The sequence below is a fragment of the Aquarana catesbeiana genome, linkage group LG09, assembly GCF_042186555.1.
Source record: "Aquarana catesbeiana isolate 2022-GZ linkage group LG09, ASM4218655v1, whole genome shotgun sequence".
Taxonomy (NCBI): Eukaryota; Metazoa; Chordata; class Amphibia; order Anura; family Ranidae; genus Aquarana; species Aquarana catesbeiana.
The window spans coordinates 305820911-305841544 of record NC_133332.1 but is presented as its reverse complement, the minus strand read 5'-3'; the positions used below and the strand labels follow the sequence as shown (position 1 = coordinate 305841544).

Genomic DNA, 20634 nt, shown 5'->3' with positions numbered 1-20634 from the left:
TCCTTTCGCATGGAATCAATTCGATCAGTAGTCTCCATCCTACAAGGAGGAGAACTTCTGGCGTCAATAGACATCAAGGATGCGTACCTGCATGTACCCATTTTCCCTGCTCATCAAAAGTACTTGCGTTTCGAAGTAGAAAAACGCCACTTTCAGTTTATAGCCCTGCCTTTCGGGCTAGCCACTGCACCTCGGGTGTTTACAAAGATCTTGGCTCCTCCTCTGGCCAGATTAAGGGCCCAAGGTATAACAGTCATAGCATACCTAGATGACCTGCTCTTGATAGACTGGTCGGTAGCCTGCCTGGACCAGAACTTGGTCACCACAGTCAATTACTTGGAATACCTAGACTGGATACTCAACTTAGAAAAGTCTTCCTTAAAACCAGTAAGAAGACTAGAGTATTTGGGCCTGGTCATAGATACAAACCAAAAGAAGGTATTTTTACCTCAGGCAAAGATCAGTGCCTTAAAAGAACTGATTCAGGTAGTCAGGACAAAAAAGGGTCCTTCCGTTGCCTTTGTATGAGGCTGCTGGGAAAGATGGTGGCTTCATTCGAAGCAGTTCCCTATGCTCAGTTTCAATCGAGACTGCTGCAACACAGTATCCTGTCTGCCTGGAACAAGAAAGTGCAGGCATTAGATTTTCCGATGCGTCTGTCTCCTACAGTGCATCAGAGCCTCAGTTGGTGGTTAATACCCGAAAACCTGCAAAAAGGGAAATCCTTTGTACCGGTTACCTGGACAGTGGTAACAACAGATGCCAGTCTTTCGGGTTGGGGAGCAGTTCTGGAACAGTCTGTGGTCCAAGGGGAATGGTCCAAAACCGAGAGGACCTTACCCATCAAAATTTTGGAGATCCGTGCGGCGTATCTAGCCCTAAAGGCCTGGACTCTCAAGCTACAGGGTTGCCCTGTCAGGATCCAGTCCGACAATGCCACAGCAGTGGCTTATATTAATCACCAAGGAGGCACCAGGAGTCGTGCAGCTCAGGGAGAAGTGAACCAGATTTTGGTCTGGGCAGAAAAGCATGTGCCATGCATATCGGCAGTTTTCATTCCTTTGGGTCATATGCCAAAGATGGGGGGTTCCAGATGTAGATCTCTTTGCATCCAGGTTCAACAAGAAGATAGACAAGTTTGTGGCAAGAACAAAGGATCCTCTTGCATGCGGGACAGATGCGTTGGTGATTCCGTGGCATCGGTTCCCACTGATTTATGCATTCCCTCCTATTATGCTACTGCCACGACTCCTTCGCAGGATCAGGCAGGAAAAGAAGTTGGTACTTCTGGTGGCCCCAGCCTGGCCCAGGAGAGCTTGGTATGCAGAAATAGTAAGGATGACAGTAGGTTCCCCGTGGACCCTACCGTCACGTCCAGAACTGTTATCACAAGGTCCAGTGTTCCATCCTGCCTTACAAACGCTAAATTTGACGGTTTGGTTTTTAAAACCCACGTTCTGAAAAATCGTGGGCTTTCAGGTCCTGTGATCTCTACCTTGATGAATGCAAGGAAGCCAGCTTCCAGAGTAATTTATCATAGAGTCTGGAAGACTTATGTATCCTGGCGTGAAGCCAGGGGTTGGCATCCCAGAAAATATGTAATAGGTAGAATTCTTGACTTTCTACAAATGGGATTAGAAATGAAGCTGGCCTTGAGTACCATCAAGGGCCAGGTCTCGGCCTTATCAGTATTATTTCAACGGCCACTTGCTTCACATTCTTTGGTCCGAAAATGTACGCAGGGGGTAACGCGTCTTAATCCTCCGGTTAAGGTGCCCCTAAACCCCAGGGACTTGAATTTGGTTCTCTCAGTTTTGCAGAAACAGCCTTTTGAACCAATATGTCAAATTCCCTTGGTCTTGTTGACAAGAAATTTAATTTTTCCTGGTAGTCATTTCTTCTGCTAGAAGAGTGTCAGAATTAGCAGCTCTTTCCTGTAAAGGGCCTTATTTAATCATGCACAAGGATAGAGTGGTATTGCGCCCTCATCCTAGCTTTCTACCGAAAGTGGTTTCAGATTTTCATCTAAACCAAGATATTGTTCTACCTTCCTTTTTTCCAGATCCCTGTTCTACGGAAGAAAGGTCACTACATTTTTTCGATGTAGTAAGAGCAGTCAACGCCTATCTGGAAGCAACTGCTCAAATTCGCAAAATGGATGTTTTTTTCAAAGTCTACCATTTCAAAATGGATTCGACAAATGATTGTTCAAGCTTATGATTTGAAACAGAAAATTCCACCTTTTCAAATCAAGGCACACTCCACAAGGGCTATTAGTGCTTCTTGGGCGGTGCATCACCGGGCCTCTATGGCTCAAATCTGCAAGGCCGCAACCTGGTCTTCAGTCCATACATTCACCAGATTTTATCAGGTGGGTGTGGGAAGGCATGAGGATATCGCCTTTGGGCGTAGTGTGCTGCAGGCAGCAGTACGAGGTCCTCAGGTCTGATTACACCCTACTTTGTTGTGGTCCCCTCCCTTCAAATAGCATTGCTCTGGGACATTCCATCAGTAATTACTGAGGCTCTGTGTCCCGTGATGTACGAGAAAGAAAATAGGATTTTTATAACAGCTTACCTGTAAAATCCTTTTCTTTTGAGGTACATCAGGGGACACAGAGGTCCTGCCCCTCTTCTAATACACTTATATTGCTTTGCTACAAAACTGAGGTATCCCCAGTAAGGGGAGGGGTTATATAGGGGGTTGAACTTCCTGTCTAGGGTGTGCCAGTGTCCAATGACCTAGTGTTACCCTATAACCCATCAGTAATTAATGAGGCTCTGTGTCCCGTGATGTACCTCAAAAGAAAAGGATTTTACAGGTAAGCTGTTATAAAAATCCTATTTTTTTTCTTAAAATAAAAAACATGTCATACTTACCTGCTCTGTGCAATGCTTTTGCACAGAGCAACTCTGATCCTCCTCTTCTGGGGTCCCCTGCTGGAGCTCCAGGCCCCTCCTCTTTGGCAGGTACCTCCACAGAAAGCTGCTCTCTAGGGGGGGACCCGTACAGGCTTTCTCCCGAGCCCCACTTCTGTGTCCATTGACACAGACAGCGGGACTTGGCCCCGCTCTCATGTCACAGCATTTGACAGCAGTGGGAGCCAGTGGCTCCCGCTGTTATAAATCTACCCAATGAGGAGCGGGACAGCATCGGGAGCTGCTGCACTCATGCACACCCATAGATTCGATGGGCTCAAGTAAGTAAAAGGGGGGGTGGGGAGCTGCAGCACATAAGGTTTTTAAGGAAAAACTTAAAGTGGTTCTAAAGTCTTAAGGTTTTTCACCTCATTCTATGCATTAAGGTGATTAACCTTCTATGCTGCAGCTGCCCCCAAGACCCCCCCCCCCCCTTTTCCTTACCTGAACCTGATCTGATCCAGCATCATGCATTTCTCTCTCCTTATTAGACAGATCAATAGCCGGAGGGGCCTGGAGCACATCAGGGAGTCCCCAAAAAAAGCTTTATAACCAGGCTTTAAAACCACTTTAAAGGGTAAATAAACTCTAAAAATTAACTTCTTTGATTTGCTCCATTTTGATCTGCTAAATATACCATTGAAAGTGTTTTATTATATCTGTTCGATAAGTGAAAACCTGTTAATTTTGCCATTAATCCTGCGAGCTGATAACTTCCTGTGCCCTCTGCCTGTGCACGAGGAGGAGTTATGGAGACGAGGCAGAGGGAGGAGATCAGGAGAGGTCTGTGTCCTTTGTAATCTATCAAAAAGGAAGTGGGTAGGGCTGACACTATGTGCTAAGGATTTCAGAGGTGAAAATACATGCGTGTTGCTATTGCAGAAGAAGGTAGGAGGACATTATATTCCTGGCATCAACATGTGTTTTTCTGTACTTGCAATGTCTTCAGAGATGCACTAAATGTTTTTTTTTTTATTTTGCCGGGAAAAGCACTTTGAAATTAAATGTCAAAAATGTGCAAAAATTTAAAACAAAATACAGTGGCAGCCTCTCCTTCTCTTCACCACATTATAACGAAAAAGGTGAAATCCAAAAAGGGTTCTCCTTCAGTGATGCCTTTGGAGCTTTCCCACTTCACTCTTAGCTTTGTGATCAGTTTGCATAATGCAGAAGAATGATTGAGCACAGACATACAGTTAGTAAGGTTGACCAGTACTGGTCTATTATCTTCTCACTCTGCCAGGAAAGGAGATAAAATTTTAAATGGTTTAGCTCTGACTGATTTCAAATCTGTATCCTCCTTTTCCATTAGATTGGAGTTCTTCTAATATAAATTAGGTAGTAAAACTCATGTGCTGAAAATAAAAATTGAGTGTTTTATTTATCTGATAACCACTGCTTTTGTACAGGTTATTTTCAGAGGGTGGGAATTTTTCTCCTGATGAGATCGAAACTCTTCGTAAGAGGCTGCATAAAGCATCAGCCACCATCGCTTCATTTGAGGGCTCCATCATGGTGGACCTGGAGGGGCTGGAGTCGTTGTGCTTAGAACAGGTAGATCTGGAGTAGTTACACATTTGGATGTGGAAAGATGGGGTCCTTGTCAGCTTGCTCTTATACACAATGCTCCTTATTGTCTGGCAGAATGTAACCTCCAGAGATAAAAACAGGAATTTAAAAAATTACCTACACTTTATTACCAAAAGTACTGGGACGCCTGCCTTTACACACGCATTAACTTTATTTGCATCCCAGTCTTCGTCCGTAGGTTTAATATTGAGTTGGCCCACCCTTTGCAGCTTCAACTCTTCTGAGAAGGCTGTCCACAAGGTTTATGAGTGTATCTATGGGAATGTTTGACCATTCTTCCAGAAGCGCATTTGTGAGGTCGGGAACTGATGTTGAACGAGAAGGCCTAGCTCACAATCTCCGCTCTAATTCATCCCAAAGGTGTTCTATCGGATTGAGATGCAGACCAGTCAAGTTCCTCCACCCCAAACCCACTCATCCACATCTTTATTGACCTTGTTTTGTGCTCTGGTGCGCAGTCATGTTGGAACAGGAAGGGGTCATCTCCAAACTGTTCCCACAAATTTGGGAGCATGAATTTATCCAAAATGTCTTGGTATGCTGACGCCTTTACTGGACCTAAGGGGCTAATCCCAACCCCTGAAAAACAACCACACACCATAATCCCCCCTCCACCAAATGATTTGGACAAGTGCACAAAGCAAAGTCCATAAAGACATGGATGAGTGAGTTTGGGGTGGAGGAAATTTACTGGCTTGCACCGAGTCCTGATCTCAACCGATAGAATACCTTTGGGATGAATTAGAGAACAGATTACGAGCCAGGCCTTCTTGCCCAACATCAGTGCCTGACCTCACAAATGCGCTTCTGGAAGAATGGTCAAACATTCCCATAGACACACTCCTAAATCTTATTCACAGCCTTCCCAGAAGAGTTGAAGCTGTTATAGCTGCAAGGGGGGGGACTCAATATTGAAGTTCAAGTGCGTATAAAGGCAGGTGTCCCAATACTTTTGGTAATATAGTGTATCACTTTCAACTAAGACAGATGTCACAGTAGATGGAATCTCTTGGTTGAATAGCCCATTAGTTACTTGAATGTCTCTCAAGAAATCTATTGCCGAATTCCGTGAAGATAAAAATCTAAGTTCCCAATTTATCCCACTTCATGGAGCCTTTCAAAAAGTGTCTCACTCTTCATATAGATTATATTACAGCAGTGCTAGTGTTAGACACCAACCTGAGGGGGACAGAGTGGACTTCTTTACCATGGATGAAATGATAGGAAATGCTGCAACATCTTTGGGAAGACTTTGCAGACTTTGGGAAGAAAGTAGTAGAAAGATTGCAAATCCAAAAACTGTCAGGGAGATCTTACTGCTCTGTGATTTTGTCCAACCAACAGTAACTGTATGAGTTACTTTTTTGTGAAATATTTTTTTTAGATGATTTTAGTATTAACTTTAAAACAGACAAATGCAAGCCAATAGTTTATTTGGTTACTTCCATTAAGAGTTTAAAGGTGAATTCCAGGAGCTCCTTTGTAAAATGTAAAGGCACACTATAAGTTAAGTCCAAAGAAGGTGCATGACACCTCCTGGGCTTATCGCTATTATTTATATCTGACAGTTTATCGCACTCCCGGAAGACGGCTATCGCTGTATTTATGGGAGCTTGACGCTTATGCTTTAGGTCTAAGCATCTTCAACATTAGAGTCGGTGCAGCTGCTATGCCTGCCCCTCCCCTCCTCCTGCCCAATCACAGAAGTCTTTGTATTATGTGAACTAATTCGCAAAATACAAAGGCTTCTCTGAATAGGCAGCAGAGAGGAGGGGTGGGCATAGCTACTCTGTGCACCTTTCTCTCCTCTTGTACAGCCCCTAGTGTCAGTGTATGCTCTGACAGAGCCATAAACCTGTCAGATATAAATGATAAAGATAAGCTTAAGAGATCTCATGTATCTCCTTGGACTTAACCCATAGTGTGCCTTCACTTTTTATAAAGTGACTGAACTCCTGGAATTCAGCTTTAAAATAGGTGCCCATCTTCGGCTTTCCTTTATTCTGTCATTTTCTTGAAGTTGTTTGTATTGTTTGAGTTCCTCTGCTTCTTAGATGTAAGGCTGCTCAGACAAGTCCCTTCTCCTAATGTGTCATGTCTTCGTGCCGTATTTGCCTGTAAGTTTTTAATTGACATTATTCATATTTAATGTGCAAGTACAGCAGAATATCTGGCTGTTGTATTGATAAAGGATACTAGCAAATACTCAATGGAATGTCAATGTTTTCTTATTCTTTAATGTCTTCTTTTTTTTCAGGCCACAGAAGTTGTTAAAAAGCATGAAGACAAATTCCATAGTCTAACAATGGACACGATCTTCCTAGAGAATATACAGAAATTACTGACTAATCTGCAGGTGAAGATCAAAGCACTGGTAAGTGAGGTTATTATATTGACTGCAAACAATGAGAGGGATTTCCTAAGACTGGAGCAGACAGAATCTGGAGTAGCTGTTCATGGCAACCAATCAGCTTCTGGCTTTTATTTTCAAAGCACAAGCTATAAGCTGGTTGGTCACTATGCACAGTTCTAGATTCTGTCTGCTCCAGTTTTAGTAAATTCCCTCAATATATATATATAGATAGATATATCTATCTATATAGATATAGATGTATCTATATCTATATATCCATATCTATATATATATCTATATATATATATATATGTATATATATATATATATATATCTATAGATAGATAGATATATCTATATATCGATCGATCGATAGATAGATCTATATATACAGTGGAACCTCAGATAGCGAGTAACGTGGTTTACGAGCGTTTTGCAATACAAGCTTTTTTTAAAAAGAAATCCTGACTCGATTTGCGAGCGTTGTCTCGCAAGACAAGCAGGATTCAAGCCGCTGGGGTGTGCAGTAGCGCATTTGGCCGGAGGTGTGACACTCGGAGACACTCGGAGATGCTCAGAGACACTCAGAGACACTCGGTCCCCGAATGTCTCCAAGTGTCTCCGGCGCCCAGCACCTCTGCATACACCAGCAGTCACTGTGGAACGAATTATCTGAATTTCCATTGATTCCTATGGGGAAACTCGCTTTGTCATACAAGTGCAAAATATATATATATATATATATATATATATATATATATATATATATAAAGTTTTAGAGGGCGGACAACACTAGCAGGAAAAAGCAGTAATCTATGTATATAACCAGATGTGTCCCCAAAACCACCAAAGCAGACAAAATACAGGGGGGTTAGAGCATGGAGAGTATGATTTATTGCTGCTATTAAATCCATGCCCATTTAATCACTGGTCTGCATGCTGTAGAAGTGTAGATATGTCTGTGCTCAAATCCTAAATGGCTTGCATACAACTCGATATGCTAAACAGGTGTACCTACATGCTAACACTGAAAGTTAATACTCTGCACATGAACACGTTAAAACTGGCTTCAAATCTATTCTCTTTGTGCTGTGTATATGTATATTTACATGGTAATATATATATAAAACATGCATTAGTATGATCTGATTGTCTGTAGGTTGTGACCAGCAATTCTCAGAGCCAGCAAATTAACTCTTACCTGGAGCAGCTACGGATGAAGATAGATGCCTGCACTAGTCCCAACATGGATAAAGAAGTATGTTGTCAATATGCCTTTCTAATGACTTAAAGGGGACTGTATGCCTTGGACCTCTGTATAGCGTAAGGAGCTCATGACTTCCTACAACCTCTGATAAAAAGCTACAACAACCTTTTGTCTTCCCCTTGACCAACTATCACTATTGAGGATGCAGTGATTTAATATTGACATTGACAGGAAGGTGTACCAGTGGCTGCACTGTTCTGCCTCACTGGGGCGTCTGCACACTTTGGTCACAGACATTCCAATTCTGCCCAGAATCTTATATAAGTAAGTCAACTGGAAATGATTTCAGATAGAAAGCTTTGTAATACACAGATAATAAATAAATGTCCCTCAACGTTAATTAGGGGAACTGTTAGTGAATTTTAAAATGAAAGCGTTGGAATACACAGATAAAAAATAAATGTATTAACATAACTAAGCAACAAAAATATCTTTATTGGGGTGACTACAGATCAATCTTTTTTTTCCAATCGAACAATAAGGCCTCTTTCACACGGACTGTCCGTTCAGGTCCGCCTGTCAGTTTTTTAGGCGGACCTGAACGGACCCTCCATAGACATCTATGGAGCGTCGGATGTCAGCGGTGACGTGTCCGCTGACATCCGACCTGCTCCGATCCGAAAAAGTGTAACGGAGGAAAAACCTACTTTTCCATCCGTTTTCGGATCGGATCGGGTGACGACGGACTCTACGGTCCGTCATCACCCGATGCCCCATAGGGGAGAGCGGCGCTCTGACAGGTCCGTCGCTGCACAGTGTGCAGCGACGGACCTGTCATTTTCCTGCTCAGCGGGGATCGTCACTGATCCGCCCCATGTGAAAGAGCCCTAACTCAACTTGACAGGATTTGTGCAGATATGCAGCAGAGTTGATTTACTAAAACTGGAGAGTGCAAAATCTGGTGCAGCTGTGCATAGTAGCCAATCAGCGTCTAACTTTGGCTTGTTCAGTTAAGCTTTGACAAAAAAAACCTGGAAGCTGATTGGTTTCTATGCAGAGCTGCACCAGATTTTGCACTCTCCAGTTTTAGTAAATCAACCCCTATGTGTTTTGTCAAAATTCTAATTTGAAGACGAGAATGTCTTTGAAAATAAACTTTAGATTAGATGTTCTTCCTAAAATCAGATTTAGAATTCTATTTAAGTGTAATGTTGTCTGTTTTAATGCAATTATATTTGTATCCACAATAATTTTTTACCTTTTAATGGTATATTTGCTACAAACTTTTTTAATAGGTGGTTACGAGTCAAGATCTATATGACTTTGCTAAAATTATTATGGAAGAAGTCTCCAAGAGGAGCTGCTACTTGTCTTGTCTTCTGGTACGTCCATGCATTTAATAGCCAAACAGCAATACAGTAGCCAAAATGTATACTGTATATGTTTACTGTTTTACAGTGCCTTGAAAAAGTATTCACACCCCTTGAAATGTTCCACATTTTGTCATGTTACAACCAAAATCGTAAATGTATTTTCTTGGGATTTTATGTGATAGATCAACACAAAGTGGCACATAATTGTGAAGTGGAAAGAAAATGATAAATGGTTTTCCAAATTTTTTACAAATATGTGAAAAGTGTGGGGTACATTTATATTCAGCCCCCCGAGTCAATAAATGTAGAACCCTCTTTCACTGCAATTAAACCTGCAAGTCTTTTTGGCCATATCTCTGCCAACTTTGCACGTCTAGAGTGAAATTTTTGCCCATTCTTCTTTGCAAAATAGCTCAAGCTCTGACAGATTGAATGGAGAGCGTCTGTGAACAGCAATTTTCAAGTCTTGCAACAGATTCTCAATTGGATTTAGGTCTGGACTTTGGCTGGGCCATTGTAACACATGAATATGCTTTGATCTAAACAATTCCATTGTAGCTCTGGCTGTATGTTTAGGGTCGTTGTCCTGCTGGAAGGTGAACCTCCGCTCCAGTCTCAAGTCTTATGCAGACTCTAACAGGTTTTCTTCTAATGGCGCGTACACACGAGCGGACTTTCCGACAGACTTGGTCCGGCGTTCTTCCCGCCGGACTTTCCGGCGGACTACTGCCGGACTTTCTAAATGGATGGACTTGCCTAAACCCAACTGGACTTTCCGGCAGGCTAGGTCCACCCGTCTTTCCGACAGACTTTCGCCGGAGTTACGACGGACTTTACTCGGACAAGTCCGTTCATTTTGAACGTGACTCGGGTACGACGGGACTAGAAAAGGAAGTGAATCTCGCCACTTTTATCGGCGAGATTGACACCTTGCGAGCCCCGTCGCGGGGCATACCAGGCCCTTAGGTCTGGTATGGATTTTAAGGGGAACCCCCTATGCCTAAAAAACGGCGTGGGGTCCCCCCTAAAATCCATACCAGACCCGGCCGGTCAGGAAAGGGGCTGGGGACGAGCGAGCGCCCCCCCCCCCCGAACCGTACCAGGCCGCATGCCCTCAACATGGGGGGTGGGTGCTTTGGTGGAGGGAACGCCCTGCGGGGCCCCCCCACCACAAAGCACCTTGTCCTCATGTTGATGAGGACAAGGGCCTCTTCCCGACAACCCTGGCCGTTGGATGTCGGGTTCTGCGGGCGGGGGGCTTATCGGAATCCGGGAGCCCCCTATAATAAGAGGGCCCCCAGATCCCGGCCCCCCACCCTATGTGAATAAGTATGGGGTACATGGTACCCCTACCCATTTACCTAGGGGAAAAGTGTCAATAATAAAACACACTACACAGGTTTTTAAAGTAATTTATTAGACAGCTCCAGGGGGTCTTCTTCTGGCTTCAGGGGTCTTCTTCCGACTTCGGGGGTCCCTCCGGTTCCTCTTCTCCCGGCGTCCGGTTGGTTCTTCTCCGCTCTTTCTGGCCTCTTCTCTCGGTGTTACAGTTCTTCTGCCGGCTCCTCCGCTATCTGCATGCCGCTCTTTTGTTAGCGGGGGCCCAGACTTCTGGCTTCTGGGCTTCTTGGCTTCTTCTCTTCTTCTGATGTTGACACAACGGTCTCTCCACCTGGAATGCTCTCTGAGCGCTCCGATGTGACTTATACAGGCGGAGACCCCACCCCCTTATGCCGACACAGTCCCTGGGCATGCTGGGACTGTGACGTTTTAGGGGAGCGTGGTCACCGGGTGATGTTGACCACGCCCCCCTAAAACGTCACAGTCCCAGTATGCCCAGGGACTGTGACGGCATAAGGGGGTGGGGTCTCCGCCTATATAAGTCACATCGGAGCGCTCAGAGAGCATTCCAGGCGGAAAGACCGTCGTGTCAACATCGGAACAAGAGAAGAAGCCCAAAAGCTAGAAGTCCGGGCCCCCGCTAACAAAAGAGCGGCATGAAGATAGCGGAGGAGCCGGCAGAAGAACTGGAACACCGGGAGAAGAGGCCAGAGAGAGCGGAGAAGAACCAACCGGACGCCGGGAGAAGAGGAACCGGAGGGACCCCCGAAGTCGGAAGAAGACCCCCGAAGCCGGAAGAAGACCCCCTGGAGCTGTCTAATAAATTACTTTAAAAACCTGTGTAGTGTGTTTTATTATTGACACTTTTTCCCTAGGTAAATGGGTAGGGGTACCATGTACCCCATACGCATTCACATAGGGTGGGGGGCCGGGATCTGGGGGCCCTCTTATTATAGGGGGCTCCCGAATTCCGATAAGCCCCCCACCCGCAGACCCCGACAACCAACGGCCAGGGTTGTCGGGAAGAGGCCCTTGTCCTCATCAACATGGGGACAAGGTGCTTTGTGGTGGGGGGGGCTCCGCAGGGCGCCCCCTCCTCCAAAGCACCCACCCCCCCATGTTGAGGGCATGCAGCCTGGTACGGTTCAGGAGGGGGGGTGCTCGCTCGTCCCCACCCCCTTTCCTGACCGGCCGGGCTGCGTGCTCGGATCGGGGTCTGGTATGGATTTTAGGGGGGACCCCACGCTGTTTTGTCGGCGTAGGGGGTTCCCCTTAAAATCCATACCAGACCTAAGGGCCTGGTATGCCCTGCGCTCGCCGCAATAGGAAAATGTGTTTTTCCTATTGCAGCGAGCGCGAGATGCAGTACCCTGCCCTTGCGTCGTATCTGGTCCGTCGGACCAGCATGCAGACGAACGGGCTTTCCGTCAGGAACTGAGTCCGGCGGACTTACGACGGAAAGATTTGAAACATGCTTCAAATCTAGGTCCGGCGGACTTTTGGGAAAAAAAACTCAGCGGGAGCCTACACACGATCGGATTGTGCGGCGGACTCTGGTGCGGCGGCTCTTTTGTTAGCCGGAAAGTCCGCTCGTGTGTACCCGCCATAAGATTGCCCTGTATTTGGCTCCATCCATCTTCCCTTCGACTCTTACCAGCTTTGCAGTCCTTACTGAAGAAAAGCCTCCTGACAACATGATGCTGCCACCACCATGTTTCACAGTGGGGATGGTGTGTTCAGGGTGATGTGCAGTATTAGTTTTCTGCCACACATAGTGTTTTGCTTTTAGGCCACATGTTTGCTGTGTCCTCCACATGGCTTCTCGCAAAGTGCAAACAGGACTTCTTATGGCTTTCTTACAACAATGGCTTTCTTCTTGCCACTCTTCCATAAAAAACAAATTTGTGGAATGCACGACTAATAGTTGTCCTGTGGACAGATTCTCTCACCTGAGCTGTGGATCTCTGCAGCTCCTCCAGAGTTACCATGGGCCTCTCGGCTGCTTCTCTGATTAATGCTCTCCTTGCCTGGCCTATCAGTTTAGGTGGACGGCCATGTCTTGGTAGGTTTGCGGTTGTGCCATATTCTTTCCATTTTCGGATGATGGATTGAACAGTGCTTTGTGAGATGTTCAAAGCTTGGGATATTTTTTTATAACCTAACCCTGCTTAAAACTTCTCCACAACTTTCTTCCTGACCTGTCTGGTGTGTTCCTTGGCCTTCATGATGCTCTTTGTTCACTAAGGTTCTGTAACAAAGCTCTGATGGCTTCACAGAACAGCTGTATTTATACAGAGTTTAAATTACACACAGGTGGACTCTACTTACTAATTAGGTGACTTCTGAAAGCAATTGGTCCCACTATATTTTAGTTAAGAGTATCAGAGTAAAGGGGGCTGAATACAAATGCACACCACACTTTTCAGATATATATTTGTAAAACCATTTATCATTTTTCTTCCACTTCACAATTATGTGCCACTTTGTGTTGGTCTATCACATAAAATCCCAATAAAATACATTTACGTTTTTGGTTGCACCATGACAAAATGTGGAAAATTTCAAGGGGTATGAATACTTTTTAAAGGCACTGTACCTGCAGAAAGATTTGTAAATCTGTTCAGCCAGTCCTGTGACTCAGCTTGGACACATCTGCCACATCACATTTGTAGACATTTGACATATGTATGGCCTGGTTTAGCAGTGCAGTTCCTTGTGTCACAGTTCTATCTCCAGCCTGTCTACTGGGCACAAAAGCAGGACTTAATGAGCAGGCAAGTTATGCAGCAAAACAGTAAAGTCGAATCAGGAAAATGTAAAACTGAACCAGATTGTAGTAAAGCAGAACCAGGGAGGTGTAGACTGATCTTCCCTGCTACATAGCGTGGTAGAGGTGTATGAATTAGAGGACTGGCAAAATAAAATGACAAATCCTCTGGCCTGTAAACATATGTGTGTTTCCAATGTGTATTTATCTATTTGCCTAGATTTTTCTTACATGTGAAGACTCTTTGTCATATTGCAGGAGCCCAGTCCCATGCTTCCAGACGTCCCACTACAAGGCCCAATTGCAGCAGCAGCAGCTCGTGTAGATGCCCCATTGAGACAGGATGGAAAATTGGCATCTGGGACCCCTGACAGCCTGCTGAATCCTAGCAGAATAGGAAAACTGGCCCTGGACGATGCAGCACTGGGTGTGATAAAGAACATCATGAAGTAAGTGCAAATAAAAATAAAACATCAACTTCGGCCCTTGTATAGGAAAACAAATTTGATTGTTCATCTAGGTATAAGCCAGCATGCCTGTACTGAGGTTCTGATCATTAAAGTAGAACTAAAGGCAAAACTTTTATTCTTTTAATTTTTGAAGGGAAGGTTATAACCCTTACAAAACAACAAAAAAGTGTGGCGCTAAACAATGTCACATACAACTGTAAAACCAGTCAATAAGCAATAAGAAGGATCAATTGTATCTGCTTTGAGCAAGTAGTCCTCATGTAGACATTAAAGATGCGTAGTCTATATGACAATATATTATAAACAGAATATTGAAGGATTATATAGACATCTCGACTAAAAATCCGCTCACTACCACCAAGAGTTGAAGAGGCTTACCAGATGAGGTGGACCCAATGGAGCATACGCCGGATTGGGTCGGACAAGGCTTAGGTGGTAAGTGGCTGTGTATACTCCGAGAAGGATGTGGTCTCGCGGGTTTGCTATATTCCTCCAGATAATACCAGGAACTTGAGAGGTGTACGCAATCTCCCGGATGTGGGAGGTCATGTAGATCTTAAGGAAGTGGTGGGGTGTTCCGTAAGTAAGCCCCTCAGAGCAACATTCCACGGACCAGAAAATGATGTGGTAAGATAAGGAAAGAAAAGAAGGGCCACATAGTGTAAATCCAAAAAACAAAAAGTATTTATTTGAAATAAAATAGATGTACACTCACATGTAGATCCAAAACATAAAACAGCGCTGTGAGAAAAAGTGGCGACAATGGGGTCCTGCAATTTGTTCCAAGACGTGAGAGGGAATCCCTCCAAAGGGAGAGAATCCCTGGCTGTCATCAGAACTAGTGTCACCGTTGGAAAGTTTTCCCCTCTGTTCCTGTTCTAAGGACAACCCAAAATGTGTGATTTTCTTTCACCTTTGGTGATACCGGTAAAAAGGACAAATAGAGGGGGTGACTCTCCCTAACGGGGACACAGACAGCAATAAAAACCTGATAGATGTTTTAATACCGCTCCACTCTGTTCAAAATGAAAAAAACTTGTCTTTAATTATACTTTTAGTATCATGTCACATTAGGTCTTACCCACCCTGCTGGATTTTTATAAAGCAGGATTTCATTATTGGAGAGCAAAAACTGAGTTCCAATTTTGAAACCAGAATCGCGAATATGTTCTCCAACCTAAAGAGATTTTTACTTCTGCTTTCTGTGTAATATAAATGAAAAATCCAACAGGTGGAGTGAGAGCATAGTGGGCAGACCAAAACAAACTGCAGAGACCTCAACAATGATATTACTGAGAAGCTTAAGGAGGGTGTGTAATTTGACTGTTCCTATTTGATTTGTGGAATTGTGGAATTTCCTCATTAATTCTGTTCTGGTAATCATTATGCACCCATGTTGCTAACCTGGATAAGATCACAAATTCTGTTTTAGTTTCCACTTTATCTGAAGGCATAACTCCCAGAAAGTAACCATCACGCAGCCACTTTAAATCAGGAGTCATGTATGTTAGATGGTACCCATGTTAATGTTGAGTAGTTTCAAATGAATGGCAATTACCTTAGAATCCAGTAATGGCTACCTCCTGGGGACAGCATTGGGCAGCTATAGGATATGGGCAGTAATCACATAACACTGTACTCACCATTCATTGCCCATAGTCAGAAACGACAGGATTTCCAAAGAATCATGGTGCATATAGCTTGCTGAAATGACATCAGCACACTGGAACTTCCTCCCAGTGTGTTGAACCTGCAAGAGGCTCTAGAGCGAAGTGATGACACCACGCTTCCTGGTGACGTTGTGAAGACGAAACGTACGTCAAGGCGCATCCCGGTCATGTTACTTCCAGCCACTTCCGGTTTCTGTCTTACGTTCTGGAACAGTCACAACGCAAGCGGGACAGCTATTCCTTCCATTTACCTGGTGACAGATGCTTTATACCAGCGGTTCTCAACCTGGGGGTCGATTGCCAATTTGCCAGGGGGTCACAAATGCTGGCCGAGGCGGAAAAAAAAAACCCAGTGTGGGGGGGTTCCCCCTTAGTCCATACGAGGCCCTTTAGGGTCTGGTACGTTTTTAAGGGGAGCACCACGCCAAAATTTAAAAACAAAATGGCGTGGGGTCCCCCCCACAAATCCCTACCAGACTCTTAGGTCTGGTATGGATTTTGAGCGCCCCCCCCCCCCCAAATCCATACCAGACCCTTATCCCAGCGTGTAGCCTGGCAAGCCAGGAAAGCCCCCCCCCTCCTGAAACATACCAGGCCACATGCCCTCAACATGGGGGGGATCCTCTCCCACCCCAAAGCACCTTGTCCCCATGTTGATGGAGACAAGGGCCTCTTCCCACAACCCTGGGCTGTCTACAGGAGCATTGGACTGTGGAAAACAAAAAAATTGTTGATCAGCCACATGATAACCCTCCTCTACCCAGCATGTGTTTTTTTTTTCTTGCTTGGGTCCTAGGAGGATGGATGTCTTTTTTCAGCTCTACTGAGAAAAATCAAACAAAAGTTTGCTAGCCTTTTTTCTTGGGATTTTCCTACCATTTACTTCAATCAATATTCTTAATTACATTGATGCTTAAGCTGATCTCTGCATTTCAGGAGTCCAGATTGTTCTTTTTTCAGCTTGACTTTGCAGTAGCACACCCAGTCCTAGTTTGACTGGACTTTGCAGGCCTGGAATGTGGCCTTCGGTACTGAGTTCCACCTGTGATGCTTGCCAGACATGGAGCGCTTTTCAGGTCCAGAGCCATGGCCTTGCCTCAGTCTTTGAAGACTGAGTGGGCCAATCAGGCTGAGCACCATAAGCTACCTGTAAAAATATTATCAGACACTACCTCACTTTTTGTAATGCTGGGCTCCTTTCAAAATTTCCACTACCACTGATTTTGCTGTATAAAAGGTTTACACTGAGAGACTGATCGCTGCTGTTCTTACTTTGCAAAGCAACACATGGAATTACGATCTCCAGTCTGTTCCTTCTGCCCAGCTACAGTGACCTGGTCACCTCTCCCCATTTTACCCTCAGCAGTCACCAGCTGCCAGGGTTTGTAAGTACTTGAGATCTTGCACCTTGGGCCTAGTTGCTTCACTGTCATGCAATCACAGAGTCTAAATTTTAGCACTTCCCCTAACAATTACCATGTCCTAGCATACGTAATTCCAGAAAAGGGCACTGGCATTACACATACCTGACTTTTCTATGATAGTAAGGGCTGTAAATCACATAATAGCATAACTGTGAATCCATGGAAAGTTTGACGCTTACTTAAACATCACATAAAATAAGGCAGGAAAATAATTAAGCACATTTTATCACTTCCTTCCAGGACACAGCAAATTAATGGAGAGTCTCAACAGGAACACAGTGATGGGAATCGACAGTCCAGCCTTGCAGGTATGATGGATTTAGCAAAGGGGATCAGTATTTCTCAGTGTCTGCTAACAAAGTATATTTTCTACTACTCTTATAAACTAATAAGTGGCTCTTTAAACCCTTTACTACTGAGCAAATCTGTGCTTCCAACTGGAAGACTAGAAAACAAATTGTTAGCAGCTATTGAGGACCAGAATGGAGAAATAGGGGTTGATTTACTAACAGCAAATAGACTGTGCACTTTGCAAAGTGCAGTTGCTCCAGAGCTTAGTAAATGAGCAGGAGCTTTGCTGACTACAATCATCCAATCATGTGGAAGCAAAATGCATTTATTTTCCTTACGTGTGATTGGGTATTCTTTGCAAAGTAAAGCTTTACATCATTTACTAAGCTTTGGAGCAACTGCATTTGCAAAGTGCAGTTTGTTCGCCTTTAGTAAATCAACCCCATAGTGTGTCAGACAGAGGTCACTTATAGATGTGCAATATATATATATATATATATATATATATATATATATATATACATGCACTGAGCAAAATTATAAACGCAACACTTTTGTGTTTGCCCCTATTTATCATGAGCTAAACTCAAAGATCTACGACTTTTTCTACGTACACAAAAGGCCTATTTCTCTCAAATATTGTTCACAAATCTGTCTAAATCTGTGTTAGTGAGCACTTCTCCTTTGCCGAGATAATCCATCCACCTCACAGGTGTGGCATAAAAAGATGCTGATTAGACAGCATGATTGTTGCACAGGTGTGCCTTAGGTTGGCCAGCTGTGCGAAGTTGCTGGATGTTGGCAGGAACTGGAACACACTGTCGTATATGCTGATCCAGAGCATCCCAAGCATGCTCAATGGGTGACATGTCCGGTGAGTATGCTGGCCATGCAAGAACTGGGATGTTTTCATCTTTCAGGAATTGTGTACAGATCCTTGCAACATGGGGCCGTGCATTATCATACTGCAACATGAGGTGATGGTCGTGGATGAATGGCACAACAATGGGCCTCAGGATCTCGTCACGATATCTTGATATCTCTGTGCATTCAAAATGCCATCAATAAAACACACCTGTGTTCGTTGTCCATAGCATACACCTGCCCATACCATAACCCCACTACCACCATGGGCCACGTTGACATCAAAAAGCTCACCCACACTACGCCATACACGCTGTCTGCCATCTGCCCTGTACAGTGAAAACCGGGATTCACCCCTGAAGAGAACACCTCTCAAAAGTGCCAGACGCCATGGAATGTGAGCATTTGCCCACTCAAGTTGGCTGCGACGACAAACTGCAGGCAGGTCGAGACCCCAGTGAGGGCAACAAGCATGCAGATGAACTTCCCTGAGATGGTTTCTGACAGTGGGGGGAGAACCTCTGGCGGAATCTAGGATAGAAAAGGACCTGGGGGTCCTAGTAGATGATAGGCTCAGCAATGGCATGCAATGCCAAGCTGCTGCTAACAAAGCAAACAGAATATTGGCATGCATTAAAAAAGGGATCAACTCCAGAGATAAACGGATAATTCTCCCGCTCTACAAGACTCTGGTCCGGCCGCACCTAGAGTATGCTGTCCAGTTCTGGGTACCAGTCCTCAGGAAGGATGTACTGGAAATGGAGTGAGTACAAAGAAGGGCAACAAAGCTAATAAAGGGTCTGGAGGATCTTAGTTATGAGGAAAGGTTGCGAGCACTGAACTTATTCTCTCTGGAGAAGAGACGCTTGAGAGGGGATATGATTTCAATATACAAATACCGTACTGGTGACCCTACAATTGAAATAAAACTTTTTCGCAGAAGAGAGTTTAACAAGACTCGTGGCCACTCATTAAAATTAGAAGAAAAGAGGTTTAACCTTAAACTACGTAGAGGGTTCTTTACTGTAAGAGCGGCAAGGATGTGGAATTCCCTTCCACAGGCGGTGGTCTCAGCGGGGAGCATCGATAGTTTCAAGAAACTATTAGATAAGCACCTAAATGAACGCAACATACAGGGATATACAATGTAATACTGACACATAATCACACATAGGTTGGACTTGATGGACTTGTGTCTTTTTTCAACCTCGCCTACTATGCAACTATGTAGTTTGTGCAGAAATTCTTTGGTAATGCAAACCGATTGTTGCAGCAGCTGTCCGGGTTGCTGCTCTCAGATGATCTTAGAGGTGAAGATGCTGGATGTGGAGGTCCTGGGCTGGTGTAGTTACACGTGGTCTGCGGTTGTGAGGCCGGTTGTATGTACTGCCAAATTCTCTGAAACGCCTTTGGAGATGGCTTATGGTAGAGAAATGAACATTCAATTCAAGGGCAACAGCTCTGGTGGACATTCCTGCAGTCAGCATGCCAATTGATTTGATTTGATATGGGATTTGTACTGCGCCGAATGCGCTCCATTAGGAGCGTGTCTAGAAATAGGGGTCATAAAAAGATGCTGATTAGACAGCATGATTGTTGCACAGGTGTGCCTTATGCCGCGTACACACGGTCGGACTTTTCGTCTACAAAAGTCCAACGGACGCTGACGGACTAAAGCTGGCTGGTAATCCGATCGTGTGTGGGCTTCTCCGGACTTTCAACGAACTTTTTCAGCCTCAAATCCGACGGACTTTAGATTTGAAACATGCTTCAAATCTTTCCGACGGACTCGAGTCCGGTCGAAAAATCCGCTCATCTGTATGCTAGTCTGACGGACAAAAACCCACGCTAGGGCAGCTATTGGCTACTGGCTATCAACTTCCTTATTTTAGTCCGGTGTACGTCATCACGTAAGAATTCGACGGACTTTTGTGTGATCGTGTGTAGGCAAGTCTGTTCGTTAGAAAGTCCGCCGCAAGTCCGTCGAAAGTCCGTCGAAAGTCTGTCGGACAGGCTGTCGGACTTTTGTAGCTGAAAAGTCCGACCGTGTGTACGCCCCATTAGGCTGGCCACAATAAAGGCCACTCTAAAATGTGCAGTTTTACTGTATTGGGGGGAGTCTGGGGGGTCAGAAAACCAGTCAGTATCGGGTGTGACCACCATTTGCTCCACGTAGTGCCACCCCTATTTCTCCACTCTGGTCCTCAATAGCTGCTAACAATTTGTTTTCTAGTTGCACGCTCCCTCAAAACTTGCGACATCTGTGGCATTGTGCTGTGTGATAAAGCTGCACATTTTAGAGCGGCCTTTTATTGTGGCCAGCCTAAGGCACACCTGTGCAATAATCATGTTGTCTAATCAGCATC

General features: G+C 44.6%; 1 protein-coding gene across 1 annotated transcript in view; it reads left to right on the top strand.

Annotated features, from left to right (window-relative positions):
- Positions 1 to 20634, top strand: part of CCDC180 (coiled-coil domain containing 180) — a 150296-nt gene that overhangs the window by 90209 nt on the left and 39453 nt on the right. Inside the window, exons 22-27 of the mRNA XM_073600566.1 lie at positions 4328 to 4472; positions 6766 to 6882; positions 8021 to 8119; positions 9364 to 9450; positions 13808 to 13998; positions 17354 to 17421. Coding sequence (XP_073456667.1) covers positions 4328 to 4472; positions 6766 to 6882; positions 8021 to 8119; positions 9364 to 9450; positions 13808 to 13998; positions 17354 to 17421 — 707 coding nt within the window. The remainder of the gene's footprint in view (positions 1 to 4327; positions 4473 to 6765; positions 6883 to 8020; positions 8120 to 9363; positions 9451 to 13807; positions 13999 to 17353; positions 17422 to 20634) is intronic.